The sequence below is a fragment of the Cnephaeus nilssonii genome, assembly GCF_951640355.1.
Source record: "Cnephaeus nilssonii genome assembly, chromosome: 9".
Taxonomy (NCBI): Eukaryota; Metazoa; Chordata; class Mammalia; order Chiroptera; family Vespertilionidae; genus Cnephaeus; species Cnephaeus nilssonii.
The window spans coordinates 84770795-84798132 of NC_137080.1; the positions used below are offsets into that span (position 1 = coordinate 84770795).

At 51.7% G+C, this 27338-nt stretch overlaps 2 protein-coding genes across 4 annotated transcripts in view; one reads left to right on the plus strand and one right to left on the minus strand.

Annotated features, from left to right (window-relative positions):
• Positions 1-1477: 1477 nt before the first annotated feature.
• On the plus strand, positions 1478-6699 carry DNPH1 (2'-deoxynucleoside 5'-phosphate N-hydrolase 1; the record flags this gene model as incomplete). Its single annotated transcript, XM_079780658.1, has 4 exons — positions 1478-1661; positions 5991-6059; positions 6200-6310; positions 6482-6699. 4 exons carry the CDS (start codon positions 1478-1480, stop codon positions 6628-6630), a joined length of 513 nt encoding a protein of 170 aa, XP_079636784.1. The 3' UTR covers positions 6631-6699.
• A 403-nt stretch (positions 6700-7102) lies between these two features.
• CUL9 (cullin 9) overlaps positions 7103-27338 on the minus strand; it is a 36705-nt gene continuing 16469 nt past the window's right edge. The window contains exons 16-40 of one of the 3 annotated variants that reach the window (XM_079779781.1): positions 27116-27221; positions 26751-26846; positions 26314-26489; positions 25921-26054; positions 25391-25570; positions 25096-25205; positions 24815-24997; positions 24516-24676; positions 24071-24299; positions 23797-23986; positions 18412-18551; positions 18168-18297; positions 17832-18031; positions 17139-17389; positions 15832-16177; positions 11509-11649; positions 11201-11365; positions 10827-10990; positions 10388-10481; positions 9827-9901; positions 9597-9707; positions 9337-9454; positions 8201-8334; positions 7549-7619; positions 7103-7456 (exon numbers count right to left, since the gene is read on the minus strand). In XM_079779781.1, coding sequence (XP_079635907.1) covers positions 7273-7456; positions 7549-7619; positions 8201-8334; positions 9337-9454; positions 9597-9707; positions 9827-9901; positions 10388-10481; positions 10827-10990; positions 11201-11365; positions 11509-11649; positions 15832-16177; positions 17139-17389; positions 17832-18031; positions 18168-18297; positions 18412-18551; positions 23797-23986; positions 24071-24299; positions 24516-24676; positions 24815-24997; positions 25096-25205; positions 25391-25570; positions 25921-26054; positions 26314-26489; positions 26751-26846; positions 27116-27221 — 3889 coding nt within the window. In that variant the 3' untranslated portion in view covers positions 7103-7272. Of the gene's footprint in view, positions 7457-7548; positions 7620-8200; positions 8335-9336; positions 9483-9596; positions 9708-9826; positions 9902-10387; positions 10482-10826; positions 10991-11200; positions 11366-11508; positions 11650-15831; positions 16178-17138; positions 17390-17831; positions 18032-18167; positions 18298-18411; positions 18552-23796; positions 23987-24070; positions 24300-24515; positions 24677-24814; positions 24998-25095; positions 25206-25390; positions 25571-25920; positions 26055-26313; positions 26490-26750; positions 26847-27115; positions 27222-27338 lie in introns of all 3 variants that reach the window. The other 2 variants (XM_079779783.1, XM_079779782.1) reach the window with 2 other exon arrangements.

Here is a 27338-nt window from a genome sequence, read left to right on the forward strand (position 1 = left end):
AATGAGATTGGAGTCGCAGGCCTCACTTCCCATTGCATGCCCTTTGTTCCACTTGAATTTTTTGTCCTATATTTGTGTTATTTTTATAATAAAGTGAAGGGAAACTATTATTACCGGTGAGCAATGGTGTGTTTGCCTGTCTCCCTGAAGATCCTACTTCCACCAGCTTCTTAGGATTGAGCAGATTACAAAGTGCTGCCAAATGTAACTTATTTAGTCCACTCTTTCACGCAACAATATGAATGGTTCCTATGTTCCAGGCACAAAATTAGAAGCTGGGGATATAGCAGTGAACCAAACAGATAAAAAGTCCTGCCTTCCTGGGACTTATATTCTACCAGGTGTGGAAAGATATACAACAAAATTAATAAATGACATGGTACATGGAAAAGGCAAGCCCGGGAGAGATGACGGAGAAGACTGGGGACGGGAGGCTGTCCTATTGAAGAGGGTGGTCAGGAAAGGTGACCTGTAAACAAAGGCTTGGAGGAGATGAGGGAGTGACCCCGGGGACAGAGGGGACATCTGGGACAAAGGGTCCCAGGGAGCAGGACATGTAAAGACTCTACAGCCAGCGCTTGAGGAGCAGCAGGGAGCAGCCTGGCTGCAGAAAGGTCAGCGAGAGTATTTGGGGGGGGGGGGCAGGGGGGCAGGGGGGCGGGTACAGAGGTAAGAGAGTCACCGGATCAGGTGGGCCTGGTGGGCCACTGTGGGGTTTTGGTGTTTTTGTTTGTTTGTTTTTAAATATATCTTTATTGATTCAGACAGGAAGGGAGAGGGAGAGAAACATCAGTGATGAGAGAGAATCACGGATCGGCTGCCTCCTGCACACCCCACCCTGGGATCAAGCCCAGGACCGGTGACCTCCTGGTTCATAAGTCGTTGCTCCACCACCGAGCCCCGCCAGCTGGGCGGGATTTTGGTTTTTACTCTGAGAGAGAAGGAAGGGAGCCATTGGAGGGTTTGAGCAGAGGGTCATGCCCTCCCAGGGTCAGTCCGGCTGCGGATGGAGACCTGGCTGTGGCAGGGAAGCGAGAGGCTGTGAGGAGCCTGCTGAGGGGTAAGGGAGGTTTGGGGGAGCAGGGCTGCACTGGGGTGGTGGGTGCATCAGAATCTGGAAATCCTCACAAGGGAGAGCCGACAGGTGAGGGGTTGCCGATGGGTTTGAGAGAGAAGAGCCGGGGATGACGCTGAGGTTTTGGGCCTGAGAAGCGAGGAGGATGGAGTTGCCTTTGGCTGAGATGGGGAGACTGGGGGGCCGCGGGGAGCCAAGTGGGTGCGGTGGGGAGGGCCGAGGGTTCCGGGGGACAGGTTAGAGGTAAGAAGTCCGGGAGGCGGTGGTTCCCCACGCACGGGCGTGGTCACTCATCCTCTCAACCCGCCCCGTTTCACAGGTGTGGACACTTGCGCGGGCCCGGCCGGGTCACGTGGCCGCGGGCTAGCGCCCCCTGGCGCGGGAGGGCGCGTGCCGGCGGGGATGGCGGCGGCGGCGGCGGGCGCGCAGGGGTGCGGGGCGCCGGGCCGCCGGGCCCTGTACTTCTGCGGGAGCATCCGGGGCGGACGCGAGGACCGGGCGCTGTACGAGCGGATCGTGTCCCGGCTGCGGCGCTTCGGGACGGTGCTCACCGAGCACGTGGCGGACCCGGAGCTGGGCGCGCAGGGTGAGGGGCGGGGGAGGGGGCGCCGGGACGGGGGTGGGTCGGCCGCGCCCCTTTACCCAAACTGCCCGGGGGGGGGGGGGGGCGGTGGCCGCTCGCCACTCCGCCGCGCGAACGGGGGGCCCCAGCCAGCGCCCCGCCAAGAGGAAAGGGAGCCGCACTCAGACCGCGCGCGTCCGCCCGCAGCCGCGGTGCGCGCCCAGCCGCCGCGCTCAGCTGCTATCCTGGCCTTGAGCTCCTTCTTGGAGCGCTTTCTCCAGCTCTTTCCGGGGAAGTTGGGGCGGGGGCGGGGGTGGGAGGAGGCAGAGTGGGCGCAGACGGGGCTGCTTGGGTTTCCACGTCCCGCTGGTAGCTTCTCCCCGACCTGAGACCTCCTCCTGCCTGCGCCCGCCCCCCAGGTGCCAGCCCCTTCTTAGCCCCGACAGCCCCCCGCGCTCCCCTCCGCCGGCTCCCCCGCCCTGTGGTCGGGCTGTTACTGCTCTGCTCCTGGCCGCGGGGTTTTTTTTCCTTCTCCCCAGTTTTCCTGAGCGGTAATTAACATAAGTCTAAGGTGTACAGTCTATGGGCTCAACTTTCATATAGAGTGCAAGGATGAGCACAAAAGTTTAGTTAACACCAGTCACCTCGTGAAAAAAATTCTTTTCCTTGTATAAGAACTCCTAGGATCTCTCTTAACAAATTTGAAATAACCATACTATGGCCATTATGTACTTTACAGCCCTAGTACGTATTTTATAACCGGAAGTTGGTACCTTTTGACCACCTTTATCCAATTTCCCCATTTCCTGTCCCCCACCTCTGGTAAGCACAAATCTCATCTTTTTTTGCTAGGAGTTTCAGTTTTTCTGTTTTGGGGTGTGTGTGTGTGTGCGCGCGCGCGCAGGCGCGCGATAAGATTCCACATATAAGTGAGATCATACACTATTTGTCTTTCTCTGTCTGATTTATTTCACTTAGCATAGTGCCCTCCGTGTTTTTCCAAATGCCGCTTTCCTTCTTTCTCATGGCTGAATGATATTCCATTGTATATATACACCCCAACTTCTTTATCCATTCATCCACCCGTAGACACTTATTTCCCAGGTCTTGGCTGTTGTAGGTAATGCTGCTCTGAACATCACTCCGACAGTGTTTTCATTCCCTTCAGTTATATTCCCCAAAGTGGATTGCTGGATCATATGGTAGTTCTATTTTTTATGTTTTTAATATATTTTTATGATTTCAGAGAGGAAGGGAGGAGAGAAACATCAGTGATGTGAGAATCAGCTGCCTCCTGCACACTCCACACTGGGGATTGAGCCCACAAGCTAGGCATATGCCCTAACCAGGAATCGAACCGTGACCTCCAGGTTCATAGGTCTACACTCAACCGCTGAGCCACGCCTGCTGGGCGGTAGTTCTATTTTTCATTTTTTTTGAGGAACCTCCATAGTGGAAATTTATATTCATACCAACAGAGCATAACCGTTCCCTTTTCTCCACATCCTTGTCAGCATTTGTTATTTCTTGTCTTTTTTATGATAGCTGTTCTAACAGATGTGAATTGGTATCTCACTGTGGGTTTTTTAATATTTTTTATTGATTTTTTTTTAATTTTGTTTATGGATTTTAGAGAAAGAGGGGATGGGAGAGAGAAACATCGATTTGTTGTTCCACTTATTAATGCATTCATTGGTTGATTCTTGTATGTGCCCTGACTAGGGATCGAACCTGCAACCTTAGCATATTGGAATGACATTCTCACCAACTGAGCTATAGGCCCAGGGCTCATTGTGTTTTTTTGTTTGTTTGTTTTAAAAATATATATATTTTTATTGATTTCAGAGAGAAAGGGAGAGGGAGATAGATATATGATGAGAATCATTGATCAGCTGCCTCCTGCATACCCCCAACTGGGGATTGAGCCTGCAACCCAGGCATGTGCCCTTGACTGGAATCGGGCCCTTCAGTCCACAGGCCCATGCTCTATCTACTGAGCCAAACCAGGTAGGAAATAGTATTCTTATTTAAAAGTATTTTTTTATTGATTTCAGAGAGGAAGGGAGAGGGAGAGAGTGATGAGAATCATTGATTGGCTGCCTCCTGCACACACACCCCTGTAACCCGGGCATGTGCCCTTAACCAGAATCAAACCTGGGACCCTTCAGTCCGCAGGGCTACTCTCTGCACTGAGTCAAACTGGCTATGGCTCATTGTGGTTTCGATTTGCTTGTCCTTAATGACTAGTGATGTTGAACACCTTTTCATGTGTCTGTTGGCCATTCATGCATCTTCTTTGATAAAAGGTCTTTTCAGGTCCTTTGCCCGTTTTTTAATTAAATTATTTGTTTTCTTGCTGCTGAGTTGTATGAGGTTTTGTTTTGTTTTTAATAAAAGTGGGGGGGGAAGCACATGTACAGTTGTTTATCCTATATAATAAAAGGCTAATATGCAAATAGACCAAGTGGCGGAACGACCAGTCACTATGACGCACACTGACCACCAGGGGGCAGACGCTCAATGCAGGAGCTGCCCCCTGGTGGTCAGTGCGCTCCCACAGGGGGAGCTCCGCTCAGCCAGAAGCCAGGCTCACGGCTGGCGAGTGCAGTGGTGGTGGCAGGAGCCTCTCCTGTCTCCGCTGCAGGCAGGCTGTAAGGAGCAAGTGGTCCCAGGCTGTGAGAGGGCACAGGCCGGGCTGAGGGGGACACACATACACCAGTGCACGAATGTCGTGCAGTGGGCCTCTAGTATGGAAAATAATATAAGAATAGCTCTGTTTTACGTACTCACAACTGTAAACCTACTTTTGCCCCACCTGTATTTTGGATATTAACCCTTGTCAGTACATGGTTTGCAGATATTTTCTCCCATTCTGTAGGTTGTATTTTTGTTTTGTTGATTATTTCTTTTGCTGTGCAGAAAGCAGCTTTTTAGTTTGGTGTAGTCCCCATGTTTATTTTTTATTTTGTTGCTTGTGCCTTAGGTGTTATATCCAAAACAACCATTGCCAAGATCCAAGGAGCTTTTTCCCGTGTTTTCATCTAGGAGTTTTATCATTTCTGGTCTTACCTTTACATCTTCAATCCATTTCGAGTTAATTTTTGTGAGTGGTGTAAAACAGGGATCTAGTTTCATTCTGTTACATGTGAATGCCCAGTTTTCCCAGCACCATTTATGGGAGAGATAGTCTTTTCTCCATTGAGTATTCTTGGCTCCCTTGTCAAATGTTGGCTGAGTGTACATGCGTGGCTTTATTCCTGGGCTCTTGATTCTGTCCCATTGGTGTTTGTTTTTATGCAAATACCATAATGTTTTGTTTTACTTTATAATATAGCTTGAAATCAGGAAGTGTGATGTCTTACGGACAGATACAGGATTTGTGGGACCTGATGCAGTCCTGGGAGACCTCTTTAAAAAGACAGAATTGCCGGGGATGTTGGAAAGGGCCTGTATGAGGGACCCTAAAGCTCATGGTTCATGGTCTCACGGTATGTCCACCCCTGCCTGGTGGTTCTCAGGCTTTAGTGTGCTCAGCTATCATCTGAGGGAGCTTGTTCAAAATGCAGATTCCCATAGCTGGGATGAAGCCTTAGAAGCTCTTTTTAACAAGTTCTCCAGGGACTCTGCTCCGGTGCAGGCAGCTGTGAGCCTTTCAGTCCTAACGAATGACATTTAATCAAGCCGAACACCAAGATCCTTACCCTCTTTCCCCAGGATGCCTCTCCTACCTTGATTCCCACCCCCAACAGGCCACTCTGCATTCAGGCATCGGTTCTCAAATTTGGTGGGGAAAAAAAAAAAAAAATTTGGTGGGAATGAAGCAGCTGGGCCCACTGACACCTGGGTCTTTGTAGTTCATCAGGTTCTCAGGTGATTCTGGAACCTACCAAAGCTTGAGAGCCACTCTGTTAGGCTTTCGTCTGGCCTTCCTCCGGCCTTTCCCGGCAGAGACCAGTCCTTGCTCCTGCCTGCCATTCCCCCACCTGGATGCTCTTCCTCCTCCTCTCCACCTGTAATCACTCTGGCCCACAGCCAGTTAGGCCTTCACCTAACCACTTGTATGCCATAAGCATCTATAGACGCAAGCGGTGGAACTTTTTAAATTCAAAATATCGTGGCGGTTAACTGGTTAATCTTATTTGTATCACACATCCCACCTTGCAGAGGATTGATTTTTTTCTTGTGGCTATTCCATTTCCTCACTCCTTTTCATAGACTTTTAGTGTTGGGCAGGGCCTCAGAGGTCATGTAGTCATCTCCCTCCCTCCCTGAGCAGGGTGGATGTGGGGGTGGCTCGGGCGGGCAGAGGCCCAGATGAGGGCGCGGCCCTGACCAGCTTTCCCTCAACCACAGGGGAACAGTCTGCTGAGGGTGACAGGTTCATCCACGAGCGGGACCTGGCCTTGCTGCAGCGGGCGGACTGTGAGTGCCCTCTCCTCCCCGTGCGCTCCCCTGGGGTGTTCCATTCCCTGAACATGCCTGGCCTCCCCCCTCACCACACTCACTGCCGTCTTTCTCTTACAAGCCCAGATGTTGAGCCTCGGTCTCATTTTTCTTCCCAGTGATTGTGGCGGAAGTGACCCAGCCGTCCTTGGGTGTAGGCTATGAGTTGGGCCGGGCCGTGGCCCTCAATAAGCGAATCCTGTGCCTGTTCCGCCGGAAGTCTGGCCGAGGTGAGCACTCCAAGCCCTGGATGGCCACCCCCTCCCTCCCCAGCTGAGGACCCAGCCCTCAGCTCCCTTTCTGGGGGGGCTCTGAGTAGTGTCTATCCCCAACAAAGGCTGGGAAAGAGAGGACGGAGGAGGGAGTGTGGGAGGCACCTTCACCTGCCTCTGCCTCCCCAGTGCTTTCAGCCATGATCCGGGGAGCAGCGGACGGCTGTCGGTTCCAGGTGTGGGACTACGAAGTGGGAGAGGTGGAGGTCATGCTGGATCGATACTTTGCCGCTTATCTTCCTGAGCAGGTGGTTTCCTCCCTTGACCCAACCACTTGACTTCACCCCTTCATTAAGTTCTTCTGATCCCCTTCCTGCCTAAAAGCCCAGTACAAAATTAAAAGGCATGTCTACACTTCTAACTTACGTCTGTGTGTGGGTTGGGGCGGGGCCGGGCCTCAGTAATGTCCCCCCCCCCCCCCCCGCCCCATACTTCACTTTGAGATGCAGAGAAAACCTGTAAACGTCTGTAGGCCCCCAAGAGGGGGGCACTTCCTAATGCCGCGGGCCCCTCCCAGGAACGTTCAAGAGTTGAGAGGAAGGCCGACCCTGGGGATGGCCGTTCCCGTCTCCTCTGAGGCTGGGCTGGGTCTGGGGCAAGTGGGCAAGCCTGTGCCACGTGGACCTTCATTTCCCTGTATCAGCTTAGGTCACACGGTCAGCTTTGGGCCGTCTCTGACAAGGGAAGACTCTGGAGGTCTAAAGAAAACTAGAGGAGGAGGGTGGGTGTGTGGGGAGCAGGGGAGTTAGAACGGCCTGCTTCAGAGAAGTATATGAAAAAAGTTTATTCAGTAAACAGAAGGTGCTGCAGATGCTGGGAGCCGCCCCCTCCGAGCACCCCAGGACAGTGGTTGGGGATGAACTCCTGGCCCCTGGCCCCATGGCTCTGGGCGGCTCCGGGTGCTCCCTGCACCCTGCCCCTCAGTCATAGCTCTCATCCTCATCCTCATCCCCGAAGAAGAAAGCATCCCGGTCCAGGTTCTCGGACTCCTCGTCATACGAGAAGGTGTCGTTGTCCAGCTCCTCATCAAACTCGTCGTGCTGCCACTCGGGCATGTCGTCTTCGCCTTCCTCATCCGTCTCCAGCCCTGAGGAACCCCGGGGCCTAGGTGGACAGATGGAATCAATAGGGAGAGCCGCTCAGCCCGAGGAGGCCTGCCATATCCCACTCCCCTCCGGGGCGCGGCCCACACTCACCGACTGGGCACGTTGGACCCTTTCGCCTCCCGGGCCTCTAATGATGGACTCTGGAGACCAACCCGAAAGTCCTGGCAGAGACGGAGGACATGGGAGTAGGAGAGAGAGGCCACTGGGCCTCTGCCCAGCGTTTCTCCAACCAGCGTTCTCCGAGGGCCTACTAGGTGCCATGCCCCTGGCAGGTTGTTCCCACCTGCTCTCCCTCCCTCGCCACAGCACCAGAGGTGGTCTCCAGGGACACAGGACACAGGCCAGGCACGCCGGCCTTGCTTCAGGAGCTCAGTGTATGCTCATGTCTTTCCTACTCGTGACTTGTCAGTCGTACACTCCCTGAGGGAAGGACTCCTAGTTCAGACTCAACGTCAGCGTATTACAGCTGGAAACTCTCAGCTCCCTTACTCAGTGGACCCCATCCCCTGGCCCCCACTCCTGGGATTCTGAATCCACACCTGGGAAGTATGTCTGAAAACGTTCCCCAACTGATTCTGCAGAGCAAGGATCTGGGCTCACTCCTTTATTTTGTAAGAAATGCCAGGAGGTTAAGTGGCAGGGTCCAACAGCACCCAGCAGGCTGGCCCAGGAGCTGGGACCCCCTCCCCTCACCCGGTCTCCTTCTGGGTGCTGGGCACGGGAGGTCCAGGGGGCAGCCTACCTGGGTGGAATGCTGCAGGATGGCGAGCAGCCTTTCCTGGATCCGCCGGAGCAGCTCCAGGCCCATGTGGAGGCAGTCGGCCCGCAGGAGACGCAGGGCAGAGGCCAGGTCTCTGCACTGCAGCAGGAGCTCCTCTGCAGAGAGGGCAGGGCGCAGGGGCTCCCTCCCTTCTTCCCTCCCTCCATCCCCTCCTCCAGCAAACCCCTACTGTACATCCACCAGTTCTACCAACACCTAGCAGGCCCAGCTCTAGACACCCATTCTCCAGAGGCTTACACTCTAGTGGTGGGGAAAGATCATCCTATATAATAAAGAGGTAATATGCAAATTAACCCTCACGCCCTCACAAGATGGCTGCCTATGACCAGGCTGGCAGGGGGGTTAGTGAGGGACAACCAAACGACTGAACAGCAGGCTGTGTGGGGCGACCAGGCCGGCAGGTGGGGGGCCGTGAGGGGTGACCAGGCCAGCGAGGGGGGGGGCAGTTGGGGGCAACCAGGCCAGCGGGGTGGGGGGCAGTTAAGGGCAGCCAGGCCGGCAGGGGGGTGGGTGCAGTTGGGGGTGACCAGGCCAGCAGAGGGGGCAGTTGGGGGCAATTAGGCTGGCAATGGGGGCAGTGAGGGGCAACTTGGCTGGCGGGGGAGGGACAGTTGGGGGCGACCTGGCCAGCAGTTAGGGGCGGCCAGGCTGGCAGGGGGGGGCAGTTGGGGGTGATCAGGCAGGCACGCAGAGGCAGTGAGGGGCGATCGGGCCGGCGGGGTGGGGTGGGGCAGTTAGGGGCAACCGGGCAGGCAGGCAGGTGAGCGATTAGGAGCCAGTGGTCCAGGATTGTGAGAGGGATGTCCTGGATTGGAGAGGGTCAGGCTGGGCCGAGGGGACCACCCCCCCCCCACCCCCGTGCATGAATTTCATGCACCGGGCCTTTAGTAATCAAAAGGTCAGGTGAAGACCTGTGCCCTTAGGCACTTACAGCTTGTACTGTATGCCTTTCCAGCAGAATTTTAAAAGGCCTGTGGTGATGAGGCTATGAGGAACAAGGAAGAGGACAGAGTGAAGGTGAGAAGCTGCGGGGGGGGGGGGGTGCTCATAGGAGGGGGGCAGGAGAGAGGACTGAGCAGGCGGGGGGCAGGCCTCACCCAGGAGGATCTGCAGGGCATTGGTGTGCAGCTCCAGGTTCTCGGTCTGCTGCTCCACCACGTCCATTTGCTCCGTTTCCTGGTTGTAGAAGCTGTACACGCAGGCATAGGCCAGCACCTAGGGGGGCCCAAGTCAGGCCTCCCGGCTGCAGGGAGGCACCTGCCTCACACCTGCTCCCTCCTCCTTCCCTCCATCCAATCCGGTCAGAAGACAGCTGCCCAGCCACCAGTCCCCTTGGCACATTCCTCGCCCCCCCAACCTTTCGAGCCTGCTCAAGTCCCCGGCAGGCATCGCTGAGGAAGGTGAAGGACTTGGGTGGGGGCACCTCATGGATGGCAGATACTCGGTTCCACAAGTTCACAGCAAACTCCTGTGCAGAGGAAGGCGGGTCAGCGCAGCGCAGCGCATGCACACACATCCCTTCAGAACAGCACCCATCGATTCGGACCTCGGGCCCCTCCCGGCCTCTCCCCGCTCCCCGCTCCTCACCCGGGCCTGGTGATGGAAAGTGCACCTCTCGTTGTAGTCCTGGAACCGCTTCTCCTGGCGAGCTGCCTTGCTTACCTGTGAGACACATCAGGGGGCTGCTGTGCTTCGCTGGGACAGCATGGGCTCGTCAGACTAGCTACCATCCACAGAGGCCTTTTATGCCTTGCCCAAACTTTTAATCCTCAGACTCTGTGAGGTAGGTCACATTATTACCCCTTTTACAGGTGAGAATGCTGAAGAGGGGACAAGTAAACTGACCCAAAGCCACATACTAACTGGAAGAACCAGGTTCTGACTCAGTCCTTGCTCTCCGCTCTGCCCTGCTGCCCGAGAATGCCCAGCCCACCCCAGCCCTCTGTAGCCACCTGGGTGTGGAAGTCCCACTCTGCGCCTCTGGTCCCCGTGCATGGACCTCCCAGCACTGCAGGTCTAGGTGGCTTCTGTCTCCTCCCCGCTGAGCCGCTGTCCTAACAATGGTCAGGCTGCTCTTCACACAGCCCTCTGCTCAGGGCCCCTCCTGCCTGCCTTTGGGCCTCTGCTCCTCGGTGCCCAGCCTCTTACCATGGCAGAGCAGTTGTAATAGTCTTTGTGATTTGGCTTCCAGGACTTGAGGCAGCGCCAGCAGAATCCATGGTTGCATTTGGTGCAGGTCATGCTACGGAGGAAGCTGTCTGGTCAGAGGACTCCTGCCTCTGGCCAGGGCCACACCAGGAAAGCCAGGGGCCTAGATGCACCACCAACCGTGTCCCTGGCCCCCCACGCCTAACCTTACCAGTTCCTACTGAAAGCACCCTTGCTTCTGAGTCCCCCATACACTGTAGACTAAAAATGGGGGGACATGAGGTGAGGGAATCACTCGGGAGGGTGCCCAGAGGGTAGTTGAGTAACTGCCCTTGTTGCTCAGCTTTTCAGAAGCCCCACCACCCCTTTCTTACTACCGGGCCTCTACTCTCTCCTGTGCCTGCTGACTCCCCCAGGGCCCACAGCACCCCCTTCTTACTGCAGACACCCTTCATTCTTCTCGATGGGAGTCTGACAGCTGGGACAGCGCTTAGAGATGAGCTTGGCCAGGTGCTTGCTCTGGGCCTCCACACTCATGCCATCATAGTAGCCGCCATCATCGACCCACTGAGACATGTGGCCACAGCTGGCAGGGTAGTGTGCCTGGAGCAGGAGGGGAGGTGAGGACACAGCCCAGCCCTTACTGAGGGTGGCCCTCCTGCTATTGTTCGTGCGAGGCGGAAGGGAGGGAGGTTCCATTTGGAGGATGACAGGAGGAGGTGGCGGAGGATGAGGACAAGGCAGAATCTGCATGTGCTGAGCAGGGACAGGAGTGGGTCCTGGCTCAGCATCAGGGCCGGGGTGGGCACCCACCTCAGGGAAGCTACAGTTGAAGCAGGAGGCCCAGCCACACTTGGAGCAGGTGGTCCCTGAGCCCAGGCCCTGGCGGCACAGGATGCGGTCACAGCCCTGGGGGTTGGTGCACCATGTCAGGTTGGAGCAGCTGTCCACATAGCCACGCAGCAGGGCCTTCTCGTACTGTGGGGACAGAGGTGCCACAGGTGAGGGCCTGGCTCTCTAGGTCGCCACACCTCTAGGCCCCCCAGCACCCCGCAGTCAGCCCATTCCCTGGGGTCTGCCCCTCTGGCTTGCACCGGAGCCTCTCTCAGAGGAGAGGGTACCTTGGAGATGACCTCTGGCGAGGAGACGATGGCACGAATGAAGGCTCCCGTGGGCTGGGCAGGGCAGTCGGCAATGGGGCAGGTGCAATTCATCACCAGGTTCTGCTCGATTCGAGTTGTCAGATACTCATTCCAGCAAGACTGGGAGGGCAGAGGAGGGGCCGCTCAGGGAAGCGTGGGAGCAGCACCAGGAGGCGGTGTCCCGGTCATCACCGCGCACCTCTCCCCAGTGGCGCACAAGGCCAGAGACAAGCAGCTTAGATCAACCTCAAAACGGACCCTAACCTTTCTGGCTTCCACTGATTTTTCTGGGATTGGTCCAAATTACAGTTGTCTTTGAGGATATGTGGGCCAGGATAGCAGCCTAATTATAATTATTGTTGGGATGGACATAGAGGGAGCAGGTAAAGAGAATTAAACAAAATAAGAAAGATTCAAGTTCTAAGAAAGAATTGGCGAGAGCAAGAAGGTCAGAGAGGAAGAAGGCCAGGGAGGTGGGTCCCCTTCCCCACTGGGTGGCCTCGGACACTGCAAACACAGCTGTGGCCTCTCCTCCTGGCTCCATTGCTCATCTCAATGCCTGTCTGGAGGCTCTGTCCCCCCAGACTTGGCCTCTTCTCCACAAAACAGACTTGCCCACTGCAGCTCCCAAATCCTGAGAAACGGCACCCTGCTCCCCTCCAGTTCCAGGATCAGAACCTTCAATCTCTTGAATCCTTGTCTTATGCCCATGTCACTGCCTCACCCTAAACCAGGTCATTGTCGACTCCTAAACACTGCCGGAGCTGATCCCAAAACCGTCCCACCCTTGTCTCTCCCCATCAGACCCACTTGGTTTATGCGTGATCAGCAGCCTGAGCCTCCTAGAAACTCCATGAAGAACCCCTTCCCTCACACTGCGGATGGCGGAGCTTTCCGCACGATGCACTAGACCCCAGGGGAGGACGTGTACCTGTGGTACCAAAGCCCCAGGATAGTGGGAAGCACTGGCCTGGACTTTTACTGAACAAAACAAGGATAATTTCTTATGGATTTTTAGAGTGGAAGGGAGAGAGAAACATCAATGTGAGAGAGACACATCAATTGGTTGCCTCCTGCACATGCCCTGACCAGGCCCAGGGATTGAACCTGCAACCCAGCCACATGTCCCTGACTGGAAATCGAACCTGAGACCCATTGGTGCATGAGCCAATGCTCTAACCACTGAGATACACTGACCAGGGCAAACCCCCCCCCCTTTTTTTTTAATATATTGATTTTTTATAGAGAGGAAGGGAAAGGGATAGAGAGTGAGAAACATCCATGAGAGAGAAACATCGATCAGCTGCCTCCTGCATACCTCCTACTGGGAACATGCCCGCAACCAAGGTACATGCCCTTGACCGGAATCAAGCCTGGGATCCTTCAGTCCACAGGCCGACGCCAAACCAGTTAGGGCCAAACCCCTTTTTATATAGTGAAAGAAACCCTGATAAATTGAGAAGTTGAATGCAAAATTCCTGTATTTCCAAGATAAAACAGGAAATTTCTCCAAATTCAGACAGCTACTTGCAGGCACATAGAGGAAGCAGGAACCCTCACCGCCACAGAGGACAGCTTGGTTGACCTCTCACCCTTAGGTACCCCCTCAGCTATGCGCTTGCTCTTGCTGTTTCCACTGCCCAGCCCAACTGGTATTGGGTCTCAGGCCCTCTGACAATCCCACCTGCCACTCAAGGCTCTTTCTGGAAAGCTGATGTCTGTGAGGGAGGGAACATCAGACCCTCAGCACTTGGGTTCCCTGCCTCTGAAAACTATGTACTTGCTTCCCAACCTACGGCCTTGTGTGCATCAGCTTTACAGCAGCAAACCCTGCCTTCCCATACTTTGGGGCTATGTCCTGGTTTATAATACTTCTTTTTATTTTTATTTTATTTTTTATTTTTATTTTTAAAATATATTTTATTGATTTTCTACAGAGAGGAAGAGAGAGGGATAGAGAGCTAGAAACATCAATGAGAGAGAAACATCGATCAGCTGCCTCCTGCACACCCCACAATGGGGCTGTGCCCGCAACCAAGGTACATGCCCTTGACCGGAATCGAACCTGGGACCCTTCAGTCTGCAGGCCGACACTCTATCCACTGAGCCAAACCTGTTTCGGCTTCTTTTTATTTTTATATTAAATAAGAGTATATACTAGAGTGGAGCAAAAGCAGGTTTGTAGTTGTGAGTCCACGAAACAGTTTATTCCTATATTATTATTTATTATCTAGAGGCCTGGTGTGTCCCTCAGCCCAGCCTGCACCCTCTAATCTGGGACCCCTCGGGGGATGTCCGGCTGCCCGTTTAGGCCTGATCCAGGTAGGATCAGGCCTAAACCGGCAGTCGGACATCCCTCTCACAATCCAGGACAGCTGGCTCCCAACTGCTCGCCTGCCTGCCTTCCTAACCACTTCTGCCTGCCAGCCTGATCACCCCCTAACCACTCCCCTGCCAGCCTGATTGATGCCTAACTGCTCCCCTGCCAGCCTGTTTGCACCTAACTGCCCTCCACTGCAGGCCTGGTCACCACTAACTGCCCTCCCCTGCAGGCCTGGTCCCCCCCCAACTGCCCTCCCCTGCAAGTCTGGTCGCCCCCAATTTCCCTCCTCTGCCGGCCATCTTGTGTGTTGGGGTGACAGTCAATTTGCATATTATTCTTTTATTAGATAGGATAGAGGCCTGGTAAACAGGTGGGGGCTGGCTGGTTTGCCCTGAAGTGTGTCCTGGATCAGGGTGGAGGTTCCCTTGGGGCGTGGGGTGGCCTGGGTGAGGGGCCTGTGATGGTTTGCAGGCCGGCCATGCCCCCCAGCGACCCAAGCAGAGGCCCTGGTATCTGGGATTTATCTATCTTCTATACTTAAAATTTTGTAGCCTTGAGCGGAGCCAAGCCTCCTGCTCGTTCCGTGACCACAGCCATTTTTGTTGGGATTTATTTATCTTCTGTAATTGAAACTTTGTAGCATTGAGTGGAGCCTGGGCCCGCCAGGGCAGGCAGAAAGCTTGGCTTCCTCCATTGCCGGGGAAACCCAAGCCTCCTGCTCTCTCCGTGGCTGCAGCCATTTTTGTTGGGTTAATTTGCATACTCGCTCCTGATTGGCTGGTGGGCATGGCTTGTGGGTGTGACGGAGGTATGGTCAATTTGCATATTGCTTTTACTAGATAGGACTAGAGGCCTGATGCACGAAGATTTGTGCAAGAATGGGCCTTCCTTCCCCTGGCTGCCGGCACCGCCTTCGCTCTGGCCCAGAGCCTCCTCTCCGCCTTCCCACGCTGCCCAGAGGCCCAGAGTGGCTAGGGCGCTCAGCGCCTGTGTATGCAAATTAACCCACCATCTTTGTTGAGTTAATTTGCATGCTTGCTCCTGATTGGCTAGTGGGCATCATGAAGGTATGGTCAATTTGCATCTTACTCTTTTATTAGTGTAGGTTAGTGTATTATTTTCTATATGAACAACTATAGACCTACTTTTGCTCACCCATATAAAAGAAGTGAAGATGTTCTAAGATAAAGACTTGAATGGTGAAAAGGAAACCATAAACTATTGTCATCACCAATTTAATAACACCTCATTTACCAAGTGCCTTAAAGTACATTGTGTGTGAGATGTGTGTGTGTGTGTGTGAGAGAGAGAGAGAGAGACGTGTGTGTGAGACGTATGTGTGTGTGTCTGTGTCTGTGTATAGTCCAAAATTTGACTGATACTGGAATCACCTGAGGAGCTTTTAACGCTTCATATGCTGGTGTTTCACCTGCAGAAATTCTGATTTACTTGGCCTGGGATATAGCATGATCATCAGGATCTTTAAAAGCTCCCAGTGAGTGCCCTAGCTGGTTTGGCTCATTGGGTAGAGTGTCGGTCTGCAGACCGAAGGGTTCTGGGTTCAACTCTGGTCAAGGGCACATACCTCAGTTGCAAACTCCTCCTAACTGGGCCTTGGGCACTGGTCAGGGTGCAGTGCAGGAGGCAACCAATCAATGTGTTTCTCTCATACTGATGTTTCTCTCTGTCTTTCCCTCTCTCTTCCAAGAATCAATGGAAAAATATCCTTGGGTGAGGATTAAAAAAAAAAAAGCTCCCAGTGATTATAATATGCAGCCCAGTTTGAGAATCACTGATGCATACCAATATCGCTGGATCCTAACAAGCACCCTTCAGAAGGTCAAGGCAGATGACAAAACTAGTTTAAGAGGGACTAAGAGACATGTCCCACATTCCCGGGGTAGGCAATGGCGGCACAAGGGCTAGAACCAGTAGTTGCCAAGTAGAAAGCCAGGGGCAGGAGAGAGCTGGGGCCTCACCTTGCAGCAGTAGTGCCTGCAGCAGAGAGAGGGCAAGTCGTCATCCGGCTCCAGGGGGCTCACACAGACAGGGCAGTGGTCGGGGTGTGTAGGGGCAGCCTGGGGCTGGGGCACCCGCAGCCCAGCTGCCAGCAGCAGTGGCTGGGGGTTATCACTGTAGCTCTGCAGCAGCTGTTCAGCACTCCAGTGGGAATGAGCCAAAAGGTGCTGAGCTACATCTGGCTCCAGGTTCAGTGTCTCCTGCACCTGCCGCACCGTCTGCTCCATCAACCCTTCCACCTCCTGGGGGCTCATGGTGCGGCCTGCAGGCAGCTGAAGGGATGCCAGGGCGGCCACAGCTTCTGGGCTTGGGGGGCAGAAAAGAGTCAGTGGTCAGTCTCCCGGTCCTGCTTATACAAGCTACTAACTGAACCCCACCTTGTCCCCCAGCTCCCTGCTTGCACACCCCTGCTCACACTTGCTTAACCAGCCAGAGAATAACCCCCCAAACCAACTGTCACAGCAGGGTCCTCCACCGAAGCATCTGTAGGTGTGGGGGTTGGGCTGGATGTCAAAATGACTGCGGGCACCTAGTGGGTGGGGGTCAGGATGCTAACTGACCTACAGTAGATGGGACAGTCCCACTGTAGGTCCCACCCAAATGCTACCAGCATGTCTGGTGAGAAAGAGTGTGGTGTGTGGACCAACAGCACAGGTATCAGAGGCAGCTCTACTGAAGCAGAATCTGCATTTTAACAAGGCCCCAGGTGATGTATGCACATGTGAAAGGTGAAGAAATATTCTAGTCTAGAGAACTCACTCTATACCCAATGCAAATAACAGGCATTGAAGAAGTGCCCTAAAAACTGTTGAATTGGATCTGATGCAAAAGTTTTAGGTACTTAAGGGACAGCTATGGCAAATTCCTCTAGAACAGGATTCCCATTATAGTTTGTATATTTCACTGAGCAGAGAGTACATAGCACTCAATACATATTGCATATTTCATATTTGCTTAAATGAGACATACATAAAGGAGCTCACATGTGTGGATCCCTTGCTAAAGGCTGACTCTAGGAGGAGGGGGACAGCAAGGCCCTTGATTAGAAAGGAAAAGAAGGGGTGATGGCACTGAGAGGAGGAATGAGGACGATCGAATTGGGGAAAATACAGGGAGAGGGAAAGGGGTTAGACAAAGAAATGATGTGCGTTTCCACCAGGGAACCCGGCCCCTCCCACGTTATTGAGGTCCATCTGTCACGGGGAGCCCATCTCTCTCTATGGGCTTGGAGCCCCTGCAGCAGGGAGTTGGGGCTGGGGGTGGCTACCTAGGCTTGGAGGTCTCGGTGGTTTGGTTGCCACAGAAGGGGATCTCTGCCTGGCCCCGGCAGGGCCCCATGGGCTCTGGGGTGGCATACATCAGCATCTGGGGCCAGTCATCACGCTGTTTCACATAGCCCTGGCCCAGGAGGTGCAGGATACAAGAGAAGACATCTGTACTGGTACAGGCCACACCCCCGGCAACAATGCGGCCTAGGCTCCCGGGAGGGTTTGGGCCCTTCTGCCAGGCCTCCAGCACCTGGGTGGGAGGAGGAAACAGGCAGGCATGTTACCTAGAGGAGCAGCCTGCCTAGGTTCGATGCCCAGCTGTGCCACTTACTAGCTGTGTGACAAGGGATAAGTTACTAACTCTCTCATGCCTCATTTTTCTTACCTGTCAAATGAAAAGGACGATAGTAATAATAATACTGCCTATCTCACAGCATTGTTGTGCAGATTAAATGACTTAATAATGCGAACTCTTAGAGTTAGGACCTGGCACAGGGTAAACACTCATGTCCTGTCTCTACTTTCGGTCTACCGGCCCTATCAGGGATAGAAAACCCAGACAGAAATGTCACCCTGTGAGGGCTCACACTGAGAGTTTGCCCTGCCTTGTGGTGACCCCTGGCTCTAACCTCCAACCCCAAGCACAGCTTCCTCCCCGCCTCCCCTAACTTCAGGGCCCCCTCTCAGCCTACCAGACAAACCAGCTGATCAATGTGGAGGCCCTCCTCCCCATGGGCTTTGAGGATACGGACAAGAAGACAGCTCAAGAGGTTCCTCTTCTGTTCCAGGGTTCGACCCTCATCCTTCTTTACATCCAGGTACTTCTGGGGAGGCATCAGCCACAGGGCCTCCCCACAGGGCCGGAGCGCAGGCTCACGGACTCGCAGCACACCTGGAACTCACTGCCAGTTAGTACCCGAGGAGGGGGAGGGACAGAAAGGGGACCCGTTCTCATTCCCTTCTACACTACCCCACCCGGGGGCCCCACACCCTATGGGCAAAGTCTCAGGCCAGCCCCACTGACCTACCCCCATGTGGAAAGTCCTGACCCTCATGCAGGGTCAAAGGGCCATTCTCAGAGGTGAGGGGCAGGAGTGCCTGGAGCAGCAGCTGTGGGGTGAGGTCAGAATTCTTCAGCAAGGTTTCTACTGACACCTCCTGGCGAGGAGAAACGAGACAGTCAGAGTGGGAAGAAAGGACGGGAGGAGGAACAGTTTAGAACAGTGGCAGACAAGCGGGGAAGAAGACAGAGAGGCTGAGGAGCTGAGGCACCTCTGTCTGATTGAAATTCAGCAGCAGCCACATCTGCACGGTGGACACATGCAGGGTCTGGCCCCCAAACTGCACCTCGGCCCGGCCCAGCCACGTCCACTGCAGCCGCCGATGTGGCCCCCGGACTGGATGGTTCTGACCTGGGAGCACGTCGAGGAGAAGGGTGGAGACACAGAAAAGGGAAAAGGGGGTTAGGCGCTGAGGCCAGGGTGTACTGTTAGTTAGGTTTGCTCCTGCTAGTCTCTCAGGCCCCAGCATTTACAGCCTCCGGAGCGCAGCCTCCTCTAGGCCACCTCCCTGGCAAGTCACAGGTATCTGGGAGCCCACCCTGTGTCCCGCCCGGCGTCAGACAGGCTCCACGGAAGAAACACCAGAGGCCTGGGCTTTGCCCTTAAGGAGCGGACAGATCCTCTAGGCTGGGTCTATTCCTTGCCCTGGGTCCCAGCTCAGACTAGAGAGCAAGGACGCTGTCAAAGGCAGAGTTTCAAATGGAGCCACCTGAGAGGTCTCTCTGGCCTACGCTGGGACAGTTTGAAAAACAAAAGAATGACACCCGCGATGGATTAAAACACATAAAATTTTTTTAAATCCATGAATTCACAATGATGATTTTTTTTTTAGAAGACTTCATTGGGCATCTTTAGAGAATGCTAGAGAACCAACACATTATTTTGAAAACTGGTTCAAAATAAAGGGGAGGAGGAAAGAGTCAAACCTTTCCTGTATCAACGGTACGTCAAGGTAACTAAAACGCTGATGAGAAGTTTCTCTGTATAGAGAAAGCATTCCAGTAAATAACACGAGGAAGGAATGACAGAACTAGAATGTCACTAGTCCGTAACCCCTAGTGAGATGATCAACCTATGCAATGACAACGAATGACTGTCTAGTGGAAAGCTGATGGGAAACTATATGTAATGTGTACATCAGACTAACAACACTGACACCCACTGATCCACCTTAGCACAGAAAGACAGCTAGACGTAACATGCCTCCTGGAGAAGTACGCAACACCACCTATGCAGTGTTCCTGCCCAAGAAATCAAACCCAAAGCTGAATGAGCTTCCATAGTTAATGATCAGTTTTTAGGAAATAAAGGAGACAGAAGAGCATCCTAGAGGACGCCATGTGGATACAATCAGCAAAATCCAGCCTGTCAACAACTCTACTTGGAAAACAACCCAGTTTCCTCCACAAACAATCGCAAAAAGGGTAGGAAAAAAAAGGGAGACAGGAACCCATAGATTGAGGGAAATGAAAAATAGAACTAAATCAAGTGCAATACATGGGCTTGGTTTAGGTCCTCAATAAACAAAAACACCTAATTTTAAACACTCTTGACAATTACATAAACATGAACACTAAATGTATATTTGATATTAGGAATTGTTAACTTCTAAAGGTTTGATAATGTAGTGTCCTTGCCTTAAAAAGAGAGTCGTTATCTTTTCAATTTCAGAGCTGAGTTAAGTGGGTGGGGATAGAGATGAAACAAGATGGCCCTAGCCGGTTTGGCTCAGTGGATCGAGCGTTGGCCTGTGGACCAAAGGGTCCCAAGTTTGATTCCAGTCAAGGGCACGTATCTCGGTTGCAGGCTCCTCTCTGGCCTGGGACCTAATCAGGGCTCATGCAGGAGGCAACTAATCGATGTATTTCTCTCACATCGATATTTGTCTCTGTCTTTCTTTCTCTCTTCCATTCTCTCTAAAAATCAATGGAAAAAAATATCCTCGGTGAGAATTTAAAAAAAGATTAGCCATGAATTGATGTATGTTGCTACACTGGACTTTATCTAGTCTGTCTACTTTTGAGTATGTCTGAAATTTATCGTAATAAAAATATTTTTTAAATGAGGCTGAAAATAAACCATTCTCAAACAAAAACTGATCATTTCTACCAATATGCCCTCAATGAGGAAACTTCTAAAGGATAGACTTTAGGAAAAAAATTAAACTCAAAAAGAAGGATCAAGATGCAAAAGGAATGATAACTAAAGCAGTTGGTATGATGGCGAATCTAAACATTAACTGAATAAAACAATAATAATAATGACTAAAAATAGATAATTCTAAAATACTGAATGAACAACAGTAACCAGCAAGATGGAAATTAGCGTTGCAGTTAAGATTTTTCTATGACCCTTTTATTATTCAAGAAGGTGGGAAGTAATATTATTAACAAGTCAAACATACAGGTTAAAAATATAAAGGTAACCAAGTATAGAAATAGAATGCATAACTCCCAAAACTGATAGAAACAAAAAAGGAGTTTTGAAAAACCAATCCAAAAGAAGGAAAAAAAAATCACAAATACTCAGTGTAGAACCATATCTATAAAGGTGTTCAAGTAATTCTTCTTTTAACTATACCTGTTTTATATACAGGGGTTAGCAAAGTAGGTTTACAGTTGTAATACAAAAAATAATACAATAATTAATAAATAATACAAGAATAAACTGTTCTGCGTACTCACAATTGTAAATCTACTTTTGTCAACCCCTGTATTCTGTTGTGTAAATTAAATAACTAAAATGTTAAAATATAAAAATGATGAACTAAAATACAAAAAATGAGGTTAGAAATAAAAACCCAATACATGGTTACTCATAGTAATTATAAACAGGCTAACATTGACAACTCAAAAAGAGAGATTATTAGTTGAATACAAAATAAATTCTAGCCCTGACCGGTTTGGCTCAGTGGATAGAGCGTCGGCCTGCGGACTCAAGGGTCCCAGGTTCGATTCTGGTCAAGAGCATGTACCTTGGTTGCGGGTACATCCCCAGTAGGGGGTGTGCAGGAGGCAGCTCATGGATATTTCTCTCTCATCGATGTTTCTAACTCTATCCTTCTCCCTTTCTCTCTGTAAAAAATCAATAAAATATATTTTAAAAATAATAATAAATAAATTCTAGGTATTTATAAGACACATGCCTAAAATATTAGACTATGGCAAAAAAAGTAAATGATACTGGAGGAAATTCTGATGAGAGTAGAATATTGGCATGGTTTAAAAGTATCTCTCCCAACAGACTGCTTATTAATAACAGCAAGGGAGAAAAAATATTAACAATACAGCTGTCAAAATTAACATCCCAAAAGAGGGATAGAAGGAAATTGTGTGCTTCCAAATGTAATACCCTGAGCCCAGCTCTTGTGTCTCAGTGGTTGACCTTCAACCTATGAACCATGGTAGTGGTTCCCTGATATACACTCTAAAAATCAATGGAAAAAATATCGATTCCCAGTCAGTGCACATGCCCAGGTTGCAGGCTCGATCCCCAATAAAGGGCGTGCAGGAGGCAGCCGATCAATGATTCTCTCCCATCATTGATGTTTCTATCTCTCTCTCCCTCTCCCTTTCTCTCTGACATCAATAAAAATATATTTTAAAAATAAATAAATAAAAAAGATCTAAAGAATTATCCATCCAACAAAAAGTAAAAGGATAAAAAAAAAGACAGTAACCAAGGAAAGCTGGTATACTATTAATACCAGACTTTAAGAGCTTCACTAGGAGGTCACTCCATAATAACAAGATCTAACCATGAAGATTCTATACCTGCACAGCCCATTGTGACAGCCAGGAGCCACATGTGGCTACTTAAACTTAAACTGGTTAAAGTAAATAAAATTAAATATTCAGTTCCCCAGCGAACTAGTCATATTTCAAGTACTCAATAGCCACAAATGTCTATCATACTGAACAGTGCAGAACATTTCCATCCTTGCAGAAAGTTCTATTAGCAGCACTGATAAATAATTTTAAAGTTGTATGTAATAACACAGTCAAAATATATAAAGGGAAATTTACATACTTAATTTAGAAATTCACTATCATAATGGTAGATTAGAGCACACCTCTCTGTCATAGATCAAGCAGATAAAAATAAGGTTATAGAAAGCTTGAACAATACAATGACAAGGTCAATTTAGTGAAATACGTGTAATCTTGTATCCAGCAACAGAAAAAACACATTCTTCTTAATCACACATGGGACACTTATAAAATTTGACCATCTACTTGGCCACAAAGGAAGTCTCAATAAATGGCAAAGTTCAGTATCACAAAAACCATGTTCTTTGGCCACAATGGAATGAAGGTTGAAATCTAAAACAAAAAGAATACTAAACAGCCCTGGCCGGGTGGCTCAGTTCGTTGGAGCATCATCCAGTACACCAAAAAAAGAACACTAAACAAACAAAACAAAGAAAAACCTGCTTGGAAATTTTAAAATCTACTTCTAGAAAACTAATAAGTCAAAGAAAAATAATAAAAATTAGAAAATTCTCTGAACTAAACAATAAAAATATTACATAATAAAAACTTATTCAACATCTCAAATGCCCATCAGCAGCAGAAAGGGTAAATATATTCCTATAATGGAATATGACTCAGCAATACAAAAGAACAAAGTAATGATACAACTGACAACCTGGATCACTCCCACAGACATTAAGCTGAGAGAAGGAAATTAGATACAGCAGAATATATACTCTCTGATTCTAATTATATGATGTTCATATACAGGCAAAAATCTATGGTGACAAAGGGAAGAACAACAGTTTCCCTTGGAAGAAGATACTGACTAGAAAGGAGACATGAAGGAGATGAAGGAGGGAGCTTTCTGGGTGCTGGAAGTATTCTGCATCTTGAGCTGGGGGTGGTTAAGGAAATGCATATGGATATAAAATTCATTAAGTCACAATTAAGATGTGTGCACTTTACTGACTACTAATTATACCTTAATAAAAAATATTATGTATATATTTATATATACATATATATATAAAATAAACAAATCCACCCTAGCTGGTTTGGCTTTGTGGTTAGAGCATTGGCCCCCGGACTGAATGGTCAAGTGTTGGTTTCCAGTCAAGAGACATTCCTCAGTTGCAGACTTGGTCCCCAGCCCTGGTCAGGACATGTGTGGGAGGCAACCAATCGATGTGTCTCTCTCACATTGATATTTCTCTCTCTCGCTCTCTCTCTCTCTCTCTTTCCCTTCCCCTATACTCTCTCTAAAAATCAATGGAAAAAATATCCTGGGGTGAGGATTAACAACAACAAAAAATATAGATCTTACAGAATGCAGCTAAAGTAATATTGAGAGGGCGATTAATAGCCTTAAATACTTTTTTAAAAAAGTCTGAAAAGACTAGCATGCAACTTGAAGTTAGAAAAAGGAAAATAGAACCAATTCATATAAAGTTGAAGGAAATGAGAAATTAATGAAAATCTAACCCACACTTCTTCACCCTTCCCTAGAAGACTGCTGTTGCTAGAGAATGTTTCTTCATTCCTGTCCAAAGGTCACCTCCTCTTCCTCTCTTGCCACCCCAAATCTCACCCCAATATCCAACTGCCTGTCCCTATCGCCTCACTCTGGCTGTAGAAATTGGAGAAGCGGTCAAGGGCATCACAGAATTCTGTGGGAAGGCACTTTCTGGGATGGTACAGGTAGCAGAGTGGGGAGACGGGCCAGCAGCGTGGTGACAGGACCAGTACAGAAACTGTTGGACCTGGGTCCTCGATAAATACTTCTTTCCCAGACTCCTCTTCTTCCTCTTCCTCCTGAGAGAGAGAAGAATTTCAAGGGCTCTTGGGCTCCCTTCTTTCCTCTCCTGTTCTCCCGCTCTTCTTCTCCCTTGCTCTTACCTCCTCTTCTTCCAGGCCCTGTTCTTCCTCATCCTCCTGCTCCAAGAGCAGCCTGTCGAGCCGCTGGAGCTGGAAGAGGTGGAACTGGCACTGCAGCCGCTCGGAGGCACTCAAGCTCTGCAGCATCTGCTGGGGGAGGCGGTTGGGGAAGCAGGAACCGATCTGCTCCAGCACGGCCCCCTCCAGCCAGCTGGAGCCCAGGCTCAGGAGACGGTCCGCCATGTAGTGCCTGCAGCACACACCGCCCAGGCCCGGCTCAGTGTGGGCACTCGGCACATAGGTCCCTCTGTTGCAGCCAACCTGGGTCACAGCCCTACCTCACCTCTTCCTTCCCACCAATGCCATGGCCATCTCTGGATCTTAATCTCTCCTCCCCACTGCCCTCCTTCATCGTCCTCTCTACACTCTAGTCCTCCCATCCCCTACTCTGTAGACCTTTACTCACTGGTAAAAGTGCTCAAAAGTAGTGGCCAGCTCCAGGCCAGAGAGGACCATGATGGGCTCCAGGTGCCGCTGAAGTTGCCCCAGCATGTCTGCTCCAGGGGTTCCGCCAACCAGGCAGCCCTGGATCTGCTGGTCGATGTGTCTGGCAAACTGCTCACTCATCTGGGCAATGGAAAGGGCACTGGTGAACCAGGAAGAGGGAGTGGAGGAGAGTGGAGAGTAAAAGGAGATGAAAGGGCAGAGAGGGGTGAGCCTTGCATGAGCTTACGCCCCGCCGACTGGGAGGCTGGTGGTACTCACGTGAGCAGCCGTGAGAAAGGACTGCTGCAGCAAGGCGCCTGAGAAGCCACTGTGCAGGGCCAGCGTGAAGGCTGCCCGAGGCCCAAAGAGCTCTGAGCCTGCTCTCTGCAAGTGCTCATAGAGTGCACAGTAACGAGGCACGAAGTCTGGGGCCCTCCAGGCTGCAGCCAGGAACCTGCTGACCTGAGGAGAAAGAGCAAGAAATGTAAAAGGGAAGTCCCAGTATGTGGCCAGACTCGCAGACCCCCGCCCTCCACAGAGTTCAGCTTCCTTCTGCCCACCTGCTCCTGCACCACGCTCAGCCAGCACTGCGTCATGTTCCTCAGGCTACTGCTCGGAAGAACAGGTGAAGGCCCAGGGCTCCGATCCTGACCCTTACTGTTCTTGCTGGCTGTCGAGACACAGGGCAAAGTAAGGAGTTTCATCTCAGCCTCCGGCGAGTCTCAGGGTCTTGGGTACTGACCCCTGGAAATGCCCACAGCAAAGCAGTAAGGAAGAGTAACACCCACAAGGGGAGGAGCCAGGTATTATCACAGCCCACGTTCTCAGCTCGGCCGCCCGGGCGCGGGGACTTACGGGGCTGAGTGGATGGCTCAGGAGAAGGTCCCGGGGGAGGCTCCACATGCACCAGCAAATGGCAAAGGCGACGAACTCGAGAGGCAAAGGATGCTGCTCGACTCAGGGGGTTCCGGGAGCTCTCCCTCTGCTCTAAGTACTGACCCAGCAGCCATCCCAGGGAGCTCACACCTTCCGCATCTAAAAGAAGATAGGTCAGGAACAGGTCCCCATGGGAAATGGGGCAACAGTCAGCCCAGGAGGAGAGAGAAGGAGCAATTGTACAAAAAGGTTTGGGGGCCCTCGCCGCCCTCCCACCACGGTTCGCTTCAGCTGGAGTCTGGGGATATGGTAACAGACTGGGGGTGGGGTGGAGGGAAGAGTCAAATACCAGAGTCTCAGGGAGCAGTGTGTGGAGGAAGGAAATGAACACTGAGGTGACAGGCCTTCGGGGAGAAAGACAGGAACCAAGAGAACCAAGAGCATTAACCCAGGCGGTGCCTGGGAATGGTGACAGGAGCTGGTTAGTGGGCCAGGGTCGGGATGGTTACCGGGGGAGGTGATGTTCTGCACCAGGGGGCTGACCAGGGCCTCCCAGCAGGTCTTGCCCAGCGCTTGCGCGGCCTCGTCATCAGGGAGGAAGCGATCAGCAAAATTCTGTTCATGGCGCAAAACCTTGTTCAGTCTGGGGATAAACAGTGTGTGGTCCAGGGTTAAAGGCGCACACTTCCTTGTGGCCTCTACTCGAGTGCAGTCAGCTCCTAATCACCCCATGCTCAGTCCGCCCCAGCTCTTCCCTGGCACGTACTTCTCACCTGTGTTCATTTCCCTTGTGTCCTGGCCGCTGCTTTACCTTTCAGACTCCACAGCATATCCCCTTCAGTGTCCTGCTCCCTTAACCACCTCCTCCGGCCTTTACCCGGGGCACTTCCAGCCTCACCCACCTGGGACAGAGCTGGAGGAGGCGCTTGCGGTCCTCTGCTATGTCCCGGCTCCAGGCTTGTGCCCGGATTGTGTAGAAGAGACATGTACGGCGACACAGCTGCTCTCGGAACAGTGGCCAGAAAGTGGGCTTGGGGCCCAGGACCTCCACACCCCGCACTCGGGTGTCGATGCCGCCCTATAACATGCACACACTTATCTGTCACCTAAGTCACCCCGTCACCAAGCACTACCAAAGCCTGGCCTCACCCCTGAGTTCCCTAGAGCTACTCGAGACAGTCCTGCATCTCTGGGACTCAGCAGGGTCCTGGGCCATCGCCCAAGCAGACTGAGGAGAAGCCTTGGTCCGAGCCTGGCCCCCAAATGCAGGAACCCAGTCACTATGGAAACCCTGTGCTACCTCTCGACCCCCAGACCCCCACCTCTGCCCCTGCCCTACCTGCTGGCAGCGCTTTATGCGGATCTGGATGATGGGCCAGAAGCGGTTCAAGTTCTCCAGGAGGACCACCCGGCTGGCAGAAGGCACCACATTCACCTGGCGGGGCAGCGAGAAGAGGGAGAGCTGTCACCTCCAAGGTGGGGCTGGAAGGACTGTTGACAGCAACCAAGTGTGTGATGGTGTGTGCCCGTCACTGCTCCTGCACAGAACCCATGGACCCATGCGGATCCACATCCTTAATTCCACTCACTGCTCACAAGGAGGAAGGGATATGGAATTCCCCAGGGGGTGGGCCCTTCTGATAAGGCCCTGGGACAAACAGAAGGACAGGGAGTACGGTGCAGGGGGATCACGAGGGTCCCCACCATGTTGAGCTCCGTGCTGATGCAGCTGGTGCTGTCACCCCCATACACCACCACCCTGGCCGGCATGTAACTGGAGTCTTCACTGGCCACCAACAGAGTCAGCTGCCTGGGAGAGGAGAGAGGGCTCAGTCAGAATCAGGACTCTGAGCTTAGCTCACAACTTCAACCCACCACTTCGTCCTCAGATTCCTGTCCCTCTGCTTAAGCGTCAGTCTTCCCTAGA